The 17534-nt window shown below is 37.6% G+C and overlaps 1 protein-coding gene across 1 annotated transcript in view; it reads right to left on the bottom strand.

Annotated features, from left to right (window-relative positions):
* The window catches only part of MORC1 (MORC family CW-type zinc finger 1), a 63107-nt gene extending 46851 nt beyond the window's left edge, over window positions 1-16256 (bottom strand). The window contains exons 1-6 of the mRNA XM_070943644.1: window positions 16186-16256; window positions 14887-14940; window positions 12848-12882; window positions 10808-10876; window positions 6053-6140; window positions 4934-5042 (exon numbers count right to left, since the gene is read on the bottom strand). Of these exons, the coding sequence (XP_070799745.1) occupies window positions 4934-5042; window positions 6053-6140; window positions 10808-10876; window positions 12848-12882; window positions 14887-14940; window positions 16186-16256 (426 nt within the window). The remainder of the gene's footprint in view (window positions 1-4933; window positions 5043-6052; window positions 6141-10807; window positions 10877-12847; window positions 12883-14886; window positions 14941-16185) is intronic.
* Window positions 16257-17534: the final 1278 nt, after the last annotated feature.

Here is a 17534-nt window from a genome sequence, read left to right as displayed (position 1 = left end):
TTTTGCATAGTATGTAGATATTGTTTATTGTCAGAGTACCAGGCTTTTAGAAATTGAGCAATCAGACACTTTTTGAAAAAGTTGTGTGGATATCCATTTTGTTGGATGATATTGTATAGATGCTGTTTCCTTTTTCTGTTGTTCAGGATTGCTGCAGTGAGTTGTGGTCATGCAAATAGTTTTTACACAGCTTCTCTTGTGGGAGGTTGGGTTATTGTTTTGATAGTGGAACACTCGGTTTGGTGTGGGTAGTTTTTGTTACATTTGTATTTCTAGTTTGCCATCATCTGCTAATCAGGATGTCTAGGAAGATAGTGAGTTTTATTTCTCTAATAAACTGAATTCCTTTCAATGTTGTTGATGGGTTTTAGGGTATTCTCTAAACAGTCTTCTTTTATTATGGTGATGGTGTCATCTACATATCTGATCTGTATTTTGGTTGTATTTGTGGAAGTGCTATGGCTTCCAGACTTTGCATAATGATCTCTGCTATACGTACTGAAAGCAATGGTCCCATAGGTCTTCCATCGAATTGGAAGTATGTGGTTAGGCAGAAATTCATGATATCTACAATCTACAATCCTGGGTGTTTCAATCTTTGAATATATGGTTCAGTCAAGTGTGCTGTGGAATAATGTGATCATAGATTCTTGACTAATTCTGGATCTACTGAAGTGAAAAGGGCTGTAACATCAAATGAGACCATGATTTCGTCCTCATCTATAGTCACGTCTCTGACTGTTTGAAGGCACTGTAATGGGAAGTTAATGGACTGTCTGTTTCCCCTTGTGAAGTGCCCAGCTTTTTTGTTAATTCTTTAGATAGGGGTCCCCAGCAATGATACAATTGGGTGGAAAGGTATATTAGGCTTATATATTTTGAGTCATCCATAGAAGTGTGGGAGGATGGGTCCACCACTTCTCATCTGCCACTGTTCCTGTTTGGTAATTTGGCCTTTCTTGGTGAGGTCCCTGAGATTCTCTTAATCTGGTTTCTGTATTATGTGGTGTACACTGGGATGTAAGACAAACAAACTAATATTAAACAGCCAAACCAAACAACCTCCAAGACCACTTCTACAATCACCAATAGGGCAAGCCACAGAATATAAACTGAAAGAAAACCCCAGCTCTCGGTTTAGCACTAATGATCTTATCTAGTTTGGGTAATGAAACATCTACAAGAAAATAACTAAGCTCAGAGAGTATCAAATACCCCTCATATTTGGTTCTATTTAGCAATTAAAATTCTGTGGCTATTGGTCATATAATTGTTCCATAATAGGAAGTATAAGTATTTCCCCAGAAAAATCTGGAGATCTTATTATTAGTAACGACACATTTATGATTTCTCTGACTTTAAAAAAGTCTTTAACTTGTCGTAAATGCCTTAAAGAGTTTTTGTTCAATTAAAACATTATTTTCTCAGAGAAGAACTGCTGTGTGGGTAACCTTGGAACTTCATTTTTAATTAACTTTTAATTATCCAATTAAACAGTTTAGCAAATTTATATGACTATATTTAGAGGCTAAAACTATTCAGTATATTAATCACCTGTAGATGAGATGGATGGCATACCAGTCAAACAAATAAATAAGTAAATAAGTAGGAAAACATTAACAATGGTAAAGTTAACAAAAATTTAGAAATAGAAACAGGAGGTTTGAGTTCTAATGAATCAGTTAACAAAAAACATTTCTTAAACTCTTAAGATGAGATGACTTTTAAGATTCCCTTTTAGGTCTACTGGAGTCAATACTTTTTTAAATAAATATGTGGTTTATCTATTTTTCTAGAAAAGAGTTAAGATTTCAACATGTTAAAATGTTACTATAGGTTTTCCTTCAAAGTTATGAAGGACTCAAAAGAAATTACTCATGACCTGTTCTCAAAGTTAGACTGCCACCCACCCACTCCCTCTTCCCCAGTCATGAGATTGCATTCTGGTTGTTTGGCAACTGGCTTATATTTATAACCAACTGCATTGTCCCACAGTCAAGTGATCCCTATTTGTGACTTTCGGGATGTTTTCTGGCAGAAAATGGCAAAAAAAAAGCACCTACTGGATATGGTGAATTTGCTTAATGACCACATGGTTTGCTTAATGATCACACAGTTCACTTAACAACCATGGTGACTTGGTTTACAGCCATCCACAAAACAATTGTAAAAATTAAGCCAGGTCATGTGGTGACCCAAGTCGAAATGACCAAATGGTAATAACTGCAACAATCTGTAATCAAAAGTTTAGGCCCAGTTATGAACATTAACTGAGACCATTAACCTCTGGAATAAAGAGAGCTTCCCTTCAAATAACCAAGCACACATGTGGATACTATAGATATTTCCCCTTTTTTCTCTTGAGAGTTGTTTCAAATCTTTTGGGGCTTACTGTACAGTTTTTGTCTGTAATGCCACAAAATGTTGATCAACCATGTGTTCCATGTGCAATAATTATACTGTCCAAACACAGTAGTAGCAAGAGGGGCATGAAAAATATGCTTTGGGAACTGTTTGCAACCTGGGCCATAGATGGCTACTTTCAATACTAAGAGCATGACCTATATTTGTGTGCTCAGCCTTCTCTTTCTCACATTTCTTCAATGGGTTAAAATTAGGTCCACAGGCAAAACATTATTTCTAAATGGGAACATGATTTTCTGCCCTAGAATCAGATGTATGTTCAAAACATCCCATCAATCACTGTCACAGCAGAGTGTCCAGGCAGAAATAAGAGACACGCCATCTTCAGAGAAGCAAATATTTAGTAATTATCCACTCTTCTATTGTCATCTGTTTAATGAGAAATGAAGGGGCAAAGACTTATGACAGTAGCCATCATTTATAATCATTACGGCAATTTGTTCTAAAACTTTCATACAAATTTTCTTATATTAAGGAACTGTTCCTTCTGGATAGGATATGGGACATAGATATTCTAGGATAATGACATTGTCTTCCCCAGCACAGAGGTATTTTTTTAAAAAAGTTACACATGTTGAGGTGAGAGTAAAAGGCAGGGTTAAAGATAGGAAAAACTGACACTGTGAGGTCCCTTTCCTAAAATCTTACCCATTTCAAGTAATCTGAAAATCAGATTTTTAATGGTAGATTTTAATTAAAATGTTGAAGGCAGAAAAATGACTGAAGCAAAGTATTCCCTTAATTAAGATTCAATTGCTGATTCCATGTGATAAAGTCTGTATTTTAAACTTGCCAGGGCAGAAAGATATCTAAAATAAAATGAAACAGAATCTAGAAGTGTATTTTACTATGTCTATCTATTCATTCAAAAGTACTTCTCAATTATAGGAAATGACAAGAATAGAATACAGATTTATAGAACAGTATTTGTACTTCTGTTCAGTGCTGCCTGTATTTATATTTTATAAATTTTCAATATAAGGCTAATGGTGCATGCAAATAGCATGTTTTATACAACGATCTCTGATGAGGCTGATTCTTGAATTATTCTTCTGCTATATTTAAATTATTCTGATATATCTATTTTTGCAGCTAAGACTGGAGTTACCAAAACAGCATATTTGGGGCATAAATGTGTCTGGAAAATCTTATTGCCAGATTCTCTGCTCTCTTTGTGATAGGTGAAAGTACACACAACAATGCTTATAAATACAACTGGATGTTGAGGGTAAAATACCAGCATCATCTTTATATTTTAACACCTAAGACAGGGGTCAGCAACCTGTGGCTCTGGTGCCACATGTGGCTCTTTCACTCCTCTGCTGCGGCTCCCTGTCACTCAAAATATGCGTCACAACTGCCAATGTGCAACACCTGCCTAGCACACTATTTATTGAGCTTTTCAACCCTCAATAGGCCAACCATGGATAAATCATTAGTAAAGAAAAGTTTCGGAAGAAAACAGGAGGTTTAATTCAACTACATATGCTAGTTTTGTGGCCGCTCAAGAAATAGTCAGGCACAGGAAGAGTTTTGTGGTTCTCGGTGTTTTCTTTTCTGTGGGAAACGGGTCCAAATGGCTCTTTGAGTATTTAAGGTTGCAGACCCCTGACCTAAGACATATATAAACCTATAAGTATTCTTATAACATATAAATAAGTGTGGGTGATGCCTAGATTCTATCCCAAGTGGGCCAGTGGACATAACTTAATCTATTTTATCTCCTGGTAATTGCAAGTTTTAAGTCAAGCTTCCCCCACAATTACACCCAATTTATGAATGGGGAATTCCCTAATCAGGTAGTCATTTCTGTAAATATTCATGAGAGTGCTACCCACATTCCAAATTTCCCCATATGCAATAAATAATTTTTATAAGCTTATTTTAAGTATTATGTGGGATTGGAAAAAAAGAATCAGCTGACTTGCAACAATCAAAGCCCATGAATGAAACATACACAGTGGTTGCATGTTATAGAGACTCTCTTTTGGATATAAGTTAATTCATATATTTTGTTGTGGAGGATTCATTGGGATTTTAAAATATTTTTCATTTATATAAAAATGACCTGGAAAAGTAACACAAAGGCAACATGAATAGACACTGTGCATTTTTATGTAAGTAGGAAGAAATGGTAAAAATATAAATGCAATATATAATGTTTCTTTGGGTTTCTTTGCACTTCAGTGTTAGTGTTATTTCAATCTATACACCAGTGGTTCTCAACCTTCCTAATGCCGCGACCTTTAATACAGTTCCTCATGTTGTGGTGACCCCCAGCCATAAAATTATTCCAAAAACCACTGAAAATATGTGTTTTCCGATGGTCTTAGGCAACCCCTGTGAAAGGGTCGTTCGACCCCCAAAGGGGTCGCAACTCACAGGTTGAGAACCACTGCTATACACGGTCATGTTTTAATTACATAACAATATTTGAACCACCTTGGTCTGAACCAGGACATAAAAATGGGAAATAAATACTTCAAAATGTAGTTGTGAATAAGCATACCTCACTGAGACCTTCTGTTTCACAGAATGTCTGAGAGAAAAGAAGACACGTCATTGTATTCTCTTTTTTGGTAAATAATATCAAGTCATTCCCTATACGCATTGATCCTCTGTAGTAAAAATATAGGGGAAAAAAGTCATTTTCAAAATATGAATTATTGAATCTGAACAGCTAATGAATCTGAATAGTTTTCTTCTTGTCCTTACTCTACTGATTTAAAAAACTGATAATACTAGAGATTCATATAAAACATAAATGCTTATATGCTACTGCCAGAATTTAATCTAATATTTAATTTGATATTTAGTTAAGAATTTAATATAATTTAATATTTAGTTTCCTTTACTGTCTTTTTTTCACATTCCCTTTTCTCTCTGTTTTATTTTTTTTGCTGCATCAGAATCCAGGGTGGAATATCAGAATTATCCTTCAAATTTTAGCTTTGAATTGTATCCTACTCTTTTCTATGCATTTCTCCATTTTCTAACAACTGCTTAATTAGCCATTCAGTCTCCATCTCATCACCTATCTACCCACATACGGCAGAATCTGAATATGGGTGAAGGTTATTTTATGTGATTTAAGATTGTAGCCATTTGTTACAAATATAAGCCCATCCTATCCACACACATGGCAAGCTTCTATCTCAGTACTTATGATAAACTGGCCTTGGATTTTGTTTTTTTAAAAAAACAAACAAGTATATCTATTAAAACTTTTTCTCCCCAGGTAAGCATTAATGGTACAATGAAAATTATGTTTTACTTTGTTGATATTGTCAAGGTTATCATCTTATTTTGCAGCAATATAACATAAAATCTATTTTGCTTTAACACTGACTGCAACATTCTTTTATGTCCATAAATACATTTATTACCTATTTTAAGTAATACATTTTTCCAAATACAAGAGCATTGCTTATATATTGCTTCACAAGTTTGCATATGTTTGTGAATAAAGGTATTATTAGTGATAGTAGTTACTGTTAGATTTGGTGCAAACTTTTATTTTTCTAGCATTTAACCTGCAAGACTTTGGCATTTTATGTATTTCTTCCTGTACTTCAAGACAACCAGAATAAAAATGATATAATAAAATGTAGAAAGAAGTAAGTCTTACGATTTCAGTCCATTGCCATAACGTCCAATCATTTTAGGGTCTTTTCTCTTAGAAGATCTTCCAAAATATACAATATCTGTAGCTTCATCTAAAATAAATTTATAACATAGTTTCAAATGTTGTTCAAATTTCCTGTTGTGTTAATAGTACATATTTTTTTAAAAAAATCATATTCTAACATTTAAAATTTTGTAAGGTCGTATTATATACTTCATTAATCATTGTAACTGTCTAAAGTAGAGATTATTATCTCTATATATGTTATAGTCCATATTTGAAAGATTATGTCTTATCTAAAATTACTTACACAGTGGCTGTAATATGTGATATTCAAACCCAATATATGCCAATCTGAACTTAATATCTCGATCCTTCATCACTACTGTCTTTAGCAACTCATTCTGGTCCAAGAACTGACATGTCAAAAACTAATGGTTTACAAAGTTAGATTTCTTATATTCAGTATCCCTTCACATAGTAGATTTGTCTCTATTTCTCTGTATATCTGAACTTGAAAAAAGCTTAGGACCACATCTAGATATTACCAGAATTCAAGATTTTCAAGAAATCCCAAAGCAGTAGACTTTATAGTGAAGAAGGGGAACAAATCCAAGCTATGGCAAACCGTTGAAGTACTGTATTTTTGCCATGGGAAACAACATGGAAAATAATTTTGTATTATATTAGAATATTAGAATAACAATAAATTCCAAAACATTGGCACACCCCTTGAACACTGTCAGCATTATCACCACCGGTCAATTGCAAAAGACAGCTTTACTTTGAATGGCTTACATCCTGTGTGACGATACCTTTAACACCATCAAATAACGTCTGCCTATCATAAGTACTTGGGAAGAACTTGACAGATGGATAAAAATGCCAAATCTGGCTGCATAAGTGATCAACTATAATAATAAGCTCAACTATGTGCAATGCTGTTGGCAGATGATAACATGGTACGGTCATCTGACATGATCAAATCTGCTGAAGGGTTGCAAAGACCAATTCCAGTTTCTGATGAGAAGCTGCCAACCAGGCAAGGAAGAGGACTGAAACAGGAAATTAGCCTTGAGTCAGTGCGCAGCCTCAAGAGACTAAGGTTGACTCTCTCCTCCCCGCCCCTAATTCCATGGGACCTTATCTATTTCTTCCCAGGAAGTTCCCAAGCAGTCTGGATAGATTCCTGTATTATACCTGTATTATTCCTACACCCTGTAGGTAGAATACAATAAAGTAGTTAACCTGAACCTTACACATGTGGACCTGGTTGCCTGCAATTGACTGTTTCAAAGCCTTAGTGTAGATTGCCCTAGAGCCGAGGTGGAGAACTATAGCCCCTTTATGACTTGTGGACTTCAACTCCCAGAATTCCTGAGTTAGCCATACTGGCTCAGGAATTCTGGAAGTTGAAGTCCACAGGTCATAAAAGGGTCACAGTTCCTCACCCCCGTCCTAGAGATTTCAAAGCCATTAGAATACAAAATGAGCAGAAACACGCCTTAAGCACTGGGAAAGGAGATAACGTTAGGAAGTCATGCAGGCTAGCCCCCCCCTGCCCCCCCCCCCCAGTTGAATAAGAGGGAGAGAAGGTAAAGCACAATCAAACTTGTAATATTCTGATAGCCTATTTGAATGTATATCTAGTCTGTCTGTGTAGTTAGTTTCCTCGTCTTCCTTGTGATTTGGCTCAAACTCTCCTTATGAGAAAATGTTTGTGGAACTCCAGCCGTTGCCCTGATACTAAAAATAACTGCTGGCATCAGGATATCTTTTGCTGCCTCTTTTCACTCTGTTCGTACTCTATGCTATGGAATATAACGGAATGCACATTTCATCCCTTGGGATAAGATACCATCCAAGTGATATTATAAAGAAATTCTGTCAGACTGAAAGGATAGCTGGCAGTTGAAATATACTTCATTTTTAAATGAGTGAGAATGACCATGAGAATGGTCAACAAATAAATTTCACAGTTTAATGTAGGCACTCACAGGCCTGTTGTGGCTCCATTGCCTGAGCCTGGGCTATCGACAGATGCAGACTCTGAGAGTGAGGGAGAGGAGTTGGCAAAGCCGCCCTCTCCAGTACCCTCCTCTCTGGCAATGCCTCCGGAGGACACTGAAGGCCAAGAGATAGGCCCAGAGCCAAGCACATCCCCACAGCCACAGGTGGACAACGACGAAGGAGATAAGTGCTGGCTGGATCCTCGACAGTGGCACAGGGAGAAGCATGCGCAGCAGAGGGGAAGGCGTGGCAGAGATTATCTGAGTCACTGGACCACACCCCACAGGGTATAAATGTGGGTATGGTGGCCGGTTCAGTTTGTGACGAGCAAAAACTAGAAATAATCCATGATCTCTGCGTTACTGGACTTCTGCCTGCCTTGTCGGACTGCATTTGGACTAATCCTTGTATTGCTGAAACTTTGCCTGCTTTATCGGAATGCTTGCAGTCTAATCTTTGTTTTGTATGAGTAAAGTCTGAATTGGCAGCTAGCCATTGGGTTGCTGCCAGCTTTATCGTCAAAGACTTTGTCGTGTGGCTTATTAACTCCTCTGTGGGGGTGCATGTGTGGGATGGGGACAGAACAAGGCCAGTGTTTGGTTCATCCTCCTACAACCAGGGGTGGGTTCTAAATTTTTTTACTATCGGTTCTGTGGGAGTGGCTTATTTTGTGGGTGTGGCTTAGTGGTGGTAATATGACTGGGTGAATATGGCCAACTTTTTTTTAACTTTTAAAAGCATTTTTTCTACAACCTTAGGAGGTTGCAGAAAAAAATGCTTTTAGAAGCCTCTGACAATCAGGCAACTCAGCTGGGATTGCCAGGGGTTTTTAAAGGCGTTTTTTTTTTCCTACAGCTTCTTCGGCCGAAGAGGTTGCAGAAAAAAATTCTTTTAGAAGCCTCTGACGATCCCAGCTGAGCCGCATGATCATCAGAGGTTTTTTTTTTAAGAGGTTGTAGAAAAAATGCTTTTAAAAGTAAAAAAAGTTAAAAAAAAAAAGTCTCTGATGAGGTGGGTGAGGTAAGTGAGCGGCAACCAGGCTGGGGACCAGTTCGGGGACGTGGCCAGCTAATGTTATTACCGGTTCTCTGAACTACTACAAATTTTTACTATCGGTTCTTTTGAACCGGTGCGAATCGGGAGCAACCCACCACTGCCTACAACCACTGCCAATAAAGCCTTTCTCTCCCTCACTTTTGCAGGAACAGAGTTCAATTTAGCATCGATATAAGTTAAGATGCACTAGACATTCTGTTTTCTGTTTTACCCTGCACAAAACATAACAGAGCCAGACGAAACTGAAAAATGGTATTCCGAATGACTGTTATTAAGTATTTTGTGCACCATGCCTTGCAAAGGTATTATAAAGATAGAAAGACATAAGAGCTATCAGACTGATCTGGGGACTAGAAAAATATCTGTGACAAAACTAAAAATTAAAAAATGAGCTTTATCCAGGAAAAAAGAGAATTAATAGGAGCATGTTTAGAAATGTGAAGGCTTCCTTTGGACTTTTCCTGACCCCCCCCCACCATTTTTTGTTTCAAATTTGAAATTCCATGAATAGCAGAAGAAAGTTCCTATAAATACAGGTAGTCCCCAACTTTGAATGGTCACTTGTTTAGTGACCATTCAAAGTTACAACAGCACTAAATATGTGACTTATGACCATTTTTCACACTTATGACTGTTGTAGCATCCCCATGGTTCATGTGATTTACATTTGGATGCTTGACAACTGACTCACATTTATGGCGGTTGCAGTGTCCCAGGGTCACATGATCTCCTTCTGCGACCTCCTGACAAGCAAAGTCAATGGGGAAACCAGATTCATTTAACAACCCTGTTACTAATTTAACAACTGCAGTGATTCACTTAAGAAATGTGGCAAAGAAGTCATGAAATGGGACAAAACTCACTTAACAAATTTCTCACTTAACTACATAACTTTTGGACTCGACTGTGTTCGTAAATTGAGGACTACTTGTAACCCCTCTATGGAACTGAGCAGGTTGCTTTCTAAGACATTTACTGATGATGTGTAATGTGGCTGAATAATTCTGTTTATAATAAAACTTGTGCTTTTTATTGTCAGAGCAAAGGCATCTGCGGGATTGGAACCCTTCATTAGATTGAAAGCAACATTGCTACAAATCAATTCTGCTTTCAATATTTGCTCCCTGTCCCTTCTATTTCAGTATTTTCTTCCCTTCAGATGATAAATCTCTAAGAAACATGGGATCATGTAGCTGCAGTTGTGACCATCCACAGCTCTATTCAAAAAAAAAAAGAAAGGATTATTTTTACACTTGTGCTAAGATTGTAATGTCTAAACAAGGTTGCACTTATTTAGAACATAAAAAGTAACAATATTTTTTCTTTTATGTTGTGTCATAGCAAAATCCAGAAATGAACCATGGGAATGCCACCTGGGATTGCAGAGGGAGCTTTCTCTTGTTCAAGTCTGTTTGTGAGTCTTTAGTCAAACTTGGAGGTTGAAAAGAACTACTTTTTATGTGCAAATTCTATCTTTCATTCCACAACTTAAGATAACATACCTTCTTTTTATTCACGTTATTGAGGAAGGCGATGGTTAAAAACCATGTCTAGGCCAACATGTCCAATCAGAATTATGGCTGAATTGAGAGCAGAAGTTGGATCTTTCTTTCCCATTCCCCATGGGTCCACAAACCAAATATGACTCTGAAACCATGACACCACACTCATGTTCAAGAAAATAGTACTTACAAGGGGACATGCCACATCCATCATCTAGAAAGCACAGGATAAATCCTCCTTGCAAGTTATCATTATTCACTGAAAGAGAAAGCATGGGAAAGAGAAGTTTTGTTCATAGTTCCCTCCTCAATAGTATCTATAGCAGGATTTTTCAACTGTGGCAACTTTAAGGCCGTCATATTCTGACTGAGGAATTCTGGAAATTGAAATCCATATCTTATAGTCACCAAGGTTGAGAAATCCTGTTTTACAGAAAGCCAACCAAGCACAGAAAAGGCAGGTGATACTTCCTCTTGCCTGCACACTTCTCTGCACCCTTCAGAAGAGGCAGGGCTTACATGAAAGAAAAAAAAAAACCTATAGGAGGGGGGAATCAGAGGGAAGGGAAGTCCAAGGAACTTATTGACTGATTGATCCAAGGAACTTATTGATCCCTTCCCTATTTTTTATAACTTTATGCTGAAACTTTATGCCGAGTCCTTCGGGAGAAGGGCGGTATAGAAATTCAATAAAATAAAATAAAATAAAATAAATGAATGAATAAGGTTGCAATAAAATTATTTCCATTTCTTCAGCAATGGCTTATTTAATTTTTAAATAAATTAAGCTTTGTTCTGCCCAGTATTGCATATCTACTTAATCTCAAATAAGATGCAGCAAACTCTATGCTTCCCTACAAAGCCTAGGCTATACCACTCTTTAACCCCGCCCCCAAACCATCTAAAAGTAGATATTGAATGATAAATTGGCAGAGGAGAAAAACATATGAGGAATAAGTCTAACGAATAAGTTTAGTTAGTTTAATTATAATGAAGCTCAATTTAAATGTTAAATGTTATCTAATTTTAGGTTCTATTTAATTGGGCCAAACTATGTTATAATAATAATTTTAATTAGCAATTTTATGTTTGTGTTATCTATATTTTTCTTGACTGTACACCGCCTTGAGTCCTATGGGAGAAAAGCGGTATAGAAATATAATAAATAAATAAATAAATAAATAAATAAATAAATAAATGAAATGGAGCTATTTCTGGTAATGCTCACTTTATGGAATTAAACCAATATTCAAAAGGCAACTGAAGCCCTCAGAGAATAAAAGGCTGCACATTCCTCTATCATATCCAGCCTAAACATGCTTATTAATAAACAAAACATTTGCTATCAAATTCAGTATGATTTTTTTCTTTCCCTCATCCCCATATATGTAAGATCTTTACCTTCTCTTTCTTCCAGTTGATAAACAAACCAACAAGTGTCAGATTAGTTTTATTATGTTTAAATTTGTATGTGTATTACTGTTTAATAAACAATTATATATTTATAAGCCAAACTATCTCTCTCTGGCTGTATGTGTGTGTGTATACAGTGCATTCAGAAAGTATTCAGACCCCCTTCACTTTTGCCAATTTTGTTATGCTGCAGCCTGATTCTACAGTTGAAATTCATTTTTTTCTCATTAATCTATACTCAGTGAATGCACTGTGTGTGCACGCGCACGTGTGTGTATGTGTACCAGAGGTGGGTTTCAGCAGGTTCTGATCAGTTCTGGAGAACTGGTAGTGGAAATTTTGAGTAGTTTGGAGAACCAGTAAATACCATCTTTGACTGGCCCTGCCAGAGGTCTATTCTCTGCCTCCCGAGTCCCAGCTGATTGGGAGGAAATGGGGATTTTGCAGTAACCTTCCCCTGGAGTGGGGTGGGAATGGAGATTTTACAGTATCCTTCCTCTGCCACAGCCACCAAGCCACAGCCACAGAACCGGTAGTAAAAAAATTTGAAACCCACCACTGATTTGTACGTATATGTATACGTATATAAAAACATATATGCCACTAGATCTTTAGGTTAAAGACAAGAACATTGTCGTAACTTCTACCCAGGTATAGGATAGAACTTTGCCTTGTTAAATAAAGGAAGAAAGAAATCTCCCAAATCACAGTTAATAAGTAAATTTAATGCAATGTTCAATAAAACAATGCAATCAAGGAAAGAAGTCATTGAAAAGTACATATTTAATATCTGAATGAGTATTTATATAGAACTCACCAGTATAAATGTCAAGCCTTGTGGCACCAGCATCTCTGAAAATATTGTTTAGATATTGAAAGTATTAAAAAAAAACACCAGAGTAATAATAAGTATTACCTTTTTACTCAGAATTTATCTCCTGGAAATGCAGAACATTTTAGTTTAAATTATATCAACTCATATTAATGTAAATTGCCACTGAATAGCAAAATAAAAACACAATAAAATTTAATTGAAAAGCTACAATAAAGTGTAAGTTATAAAGCCCACCAAACCAGTGAATTAAACATATGGAAAGCCAAAAGAATTTGCAGTATTGGGACTGCGCAGTAGGCTGAATTCTCCCCTCTGCATCTGGATTTCCAGTTCAAACCTCAGAAAAAGAGGCCAAAATACTTTTTTTCCTCTCAACCCTCCATTTTCCCAATCTGGAGAAAGAAATTAAATGATTGTTTTTTTAAAAAAACTATGCTAAGACTGTGAGCAAGCAAACCAAAAAGAGAACTATCTTCCTCTTCTTCTATTTATCCTGCCCAACTGTATCATAAGATCTCAACTATGTTGAGATAGACTGAAAGGGGGTTGCTCTGCCAAACTCAAAAGGTAGTTTTTAAAGAAATGTCAGTGCACATGGCACATAATTGGTGTTGGTGATCACCTTTAAAGCGCTCTATGGCTTAGGGCTGGGGTATTTACGGGACCGTCTTCTGCCACCAATTGCCTCCCACCGGCCAGTTCGCTCCCACAGAGAGGGCCTCCTCAGGGTGCCGTCGGCCAGACAATGTCGGCTGGCAACCCCCAGGGGGAGAGCCTTCTCTGTGGTGGCACCTACCCTCTGGAACAATCTACCCCCAGAGATACGAGTGATCCCAGACCTCCGGATTTTTCGTCGGGCCCTTAAAACCTACTTCTTTCAGTGAGCCGGGCTGTCCTGATTTTATGATGGGTTTTTAAAAATTGAAATTGGTTTTAAATTGAAATGTTTTAAATTATGGGCCAAATTATTTAATTATTTTAAATCTATTTTAACTTTTGTGTATAAAGTGTTTTACTTGGCTGTTCACCGCCCTGAGTCCGAAAGGAGAAGGGCGGTATAGAAATCTGAAAAATAAAATAAATAAAATAAAATAATGTGAGCAGTTCTATGGTGAAAAAACCCACCAAAAAAAAGCACTGGGGGAGTGAATTTGCAGTTGATTTGACATGATCTCCCATTCCTACAACTTATAATGGTATCGAAAAACAAGAATGATGTTTTGTTTACTATCATCCTCATGGCTGCCTGATTATCTTATCTTGTATACTGTGCACTTTTCTGGGTTAGTTTTTATGCTTCATGTTCAAGAGTAGTTATTAACTAGTTTGTACATCACCCAGAAACTGCAGTTAGAAGGGTAGTAAATAAGCCTTAAGAAGGTTCACTAAACTAAAGGCTAAGCTTCAATAGAGCACCAAAACAGCCCAATCAATGGGTGACATTGATTCTTTCCCCGTCATTCTCCAAGAGATGTAGAAAACTAAAGCTGATTTCTTAAATAACAGCATTTAATTAAATGAAGCAAAAGAAACACCTAATTAGATTTTTTTGTCAGTCCCTACCACCTTGGCCAGAAGCTCCATTATCAGGGTTGGAAGGATCCAGTCCCTGAACTTCTGACTCAGGGAGAAGGTTCAGCCTACAGGTGTTAAGAAGCTAATATGGCAGTAGAGCAAGATTCCCACTACACGCATAGTGGAACGTCAATTGCTAGAACTTCCAACCAACCAAAATCATGTTGGATATAAAAAAAACACCCTAACCCATCTGAATGCAAAGTCTTGGAGAAGGTTATAGAAGAGATTGGTTTTATTCAAGTTTCCAGCCATAGCCATTCTGTTGATGCAAAATCTGAATGAAGCTGGTCTAAGTACCATAATATTATTGTCTAAATTGGGTGGGTGGGTGGGGGATAAAATAGGAACAAACAGGATAAAAGGCCACTGGGATAGGCACTCAGGTACCAGAATGAAAAGCTTAACTTATTATAAAACATGGACCTTAAAAGCAACATATTTACCGTGAATTGTCAATCAATTCAGCTATTGCTCCAAAAACGAAGTCGTGTGTTGTGCTAGAAAGAAGCATTAAGGCAATTTTAACACAAAAGAAGCCAGGAAACATAGGGATGAATTACACATACAGAAAATGGCAATATAAAAAAAGATTTGGAGTGCGCTAGAACCCCGCAGTTTTTGAAATATGAAAAAGTGAAAGGGGAAGGTGGGGGAGATAAATACTGCTTTGAGAAATATTGGTGCATACGCGGGAAAGTAGTAGCAATTAATTTTCCATATGTCATAGCAAAATAATATTCTTTATTGGCCAAGTGTGATTGGATGCTGTCTCCTGTGCATAAGCTCTCAGTGTACCTAAAAGCAACAAGTGATAAATCATGATTATAATGATAAAATACAACCATCATAAATCGTAAGATACACCCCTAACTAGCAGACAAGAACAGGGACAACATGCTTAGTTCAAACACTAAGTTTGGGACAGGTAAAAAGGCATACCTTTTTAATTGAACCTTATGATCTTCAACATTTCTTTTAGTTAATGTTTCTGGTTTATTCTTAGCCCTTGTTTGATTTATCTTACTTCTTTCATTTTCAGGCTTACTGTTAGATTTGTTTCTAACAAATCTGATTAATGACTGCAATACAGATTGACTTGGGTTCCCTAGGATGTCTTATTGCCTAAAATTAAAAACACCTGTTCATACTTACCTGAGAACTGCCACCACTAACCGCAAGAGGACTACCGCTGATCCGAGTTAGTAGTATATTGACTACAACTATCTAATGTATAAAATATGCAACTCTGTTCGGTATTAAGACGCAACTTCTTAAAAACATTTATTATCATGAAATATCACGGGACCTAACAGATGTCATCCACAAAAGTTTGTGTGCTGGGCTGGCAAATGAATGTACCCATCTATAGGATGCCACAATCTCAGGGATTTTTATTCCATCGAAACCAGTAGGTCTCATTCCCGTTCTGCAGAAAGGCAGAAAAACAACTCCCCATCCTCTGTTTGCCTAGTTAAGTGTTTTCCATATTTGGACATTTTTAAGATGTGTGGACTTCAACTCCCTGGATTTCCCAGTTTGACAAACACTTGGTCAACCGTTTGATCCGCGCTTTGGTAATTTCATTACTCTTCGGGTTTAAGAATTGAAAAGGGAGCCGTCCTGCAAACAGTTATCGGTATTATTCAAGAAAACGGACTTTTTCACCCCCCTATTGCCCATTGAAGGTAGAGCCTAATCAAGGAAGCGACACCCAAAAAGTGGCCGCCTCTCGTCTCACTCACGAGTTTGCATGCAAAAACTCCAGCGTTAACTCCGCCCTACAAAGACCTGCGTAAAGAGCCGATTCGGCCATCGGCGCTGCCGAGGAGAAGCAGCTCCCCGAAGGGCGCCGTCGCCGAGAGTCAACAGCACAAAGTCAACCCTCCGTTCGCCGCCCACGTGCAACGCAGCGCGACCAGGGCGTGGCTGCGAAAAGGCTACGGAATAGGGCAGGGCAAGAAAGAGAGACGGACCGCAGGCGCCCTCTTGTGGAGAAAGCGATGCGAACAACGTTGCAGCAACCTGCGGACGCGAAACTTTAGGACAAGAGATCTTGAAACTTGGCCTTTAAGACTTATGGGAGCATAGCTGGCTGGAGAATTCTGGGAGTTGAAGTCCACAAGACTTAAAGCTGCCAGGAGTGCAAACTACTGTACGGGATACCTATTCATTACTCTGTACAGTAAGTCTCATCAACCACAGTGTAAATAATCATTATACTCTTAATCGCAGTGAGCTAGTTTAGTGTAGTTAAGGCTACTATCTGGGAGTCCTGATTTAGGCACAAAGCCAGCTTGGTGACTCTCTTTCAACCTTAAGGAGGCCAGTAGTAAAGGGCTTCCAAGACTGTTGCCAAGAAAACTGCAGGGATTTATCCACACAAGCGGCCAGGGGTCAAGTGACTCAAAGCTCACATTCACTACAACCTGCCTCTGCCCTGCTATCTGTAGTAAGGTGCATTGGAACCTGGGTGGTTTGTAAATAGGACTGAATGACATTGTATCCAAGCCCATCATTTGAAATGAGGGCTTCGGAGATGGTGGCTTGCGGGTAAGTGAATTGCAGCTCCTCTGAAAAAGCACACATATATTGGAAGATTGAAGAGTTATGAGTTGTAATTGCCTTTGCAAAAGATCCATCGGGATAACTCATAAGCACCAGATTAGTGGCCAAGATCTGTTTCCTTAGTTCCATTCTCTAGATTCAATTATCTAGAGACAGTCAGCTTCTCTTTCAAACAGCGAATGAAAAGCCAGCCGTCAATCATTCTTTGATTCTCATTCCTGTGGTAAGCAACATGTTATATTTGATGGCTGAAAGATTTCCGTTCAACACCACTTTTATGTAATAAAGAAAACAATTATTATTTGCTTGCAAACGAATGAATTTGCAGTGCAAAGGAAATGCTTGAGGTTTGCTTGTTTACTTTTTTGGTATGATGAAAGAAGACATCAGTTTGTATCTTGTCAATGCAAAAGGCTAATGGGTTCCCATACTAGTACTGTAACAAATATTTCCTAAGAATTTAGTAGTTTTAGGACTAATCCAAACATCAGATTCATGTAGCAGGATGTGAGATCCTCACATATTT

Source organism: Pituophis catenifer, unplaced genomic scaffold, assembly GCF_029215685.1.
Source record: "Pituophis catenifer annectens isolate HBS135680 unplaced genomic scaffold, rPitCat1.0.hap2 SCAF_4, whole genome shotgun sequence".
In the NCBI taxonomy this organism is placed as follows: Eukaryota; Metazoa; Chordata; class Lepidosauria; order Squamata; family Colubridae; genus Pituophis; species Pituophis catenifer.
Note: the sequence above shows the minus strand (reverse complement) of the source record. Positions and strands in the feature narration are given on the sequence as shown.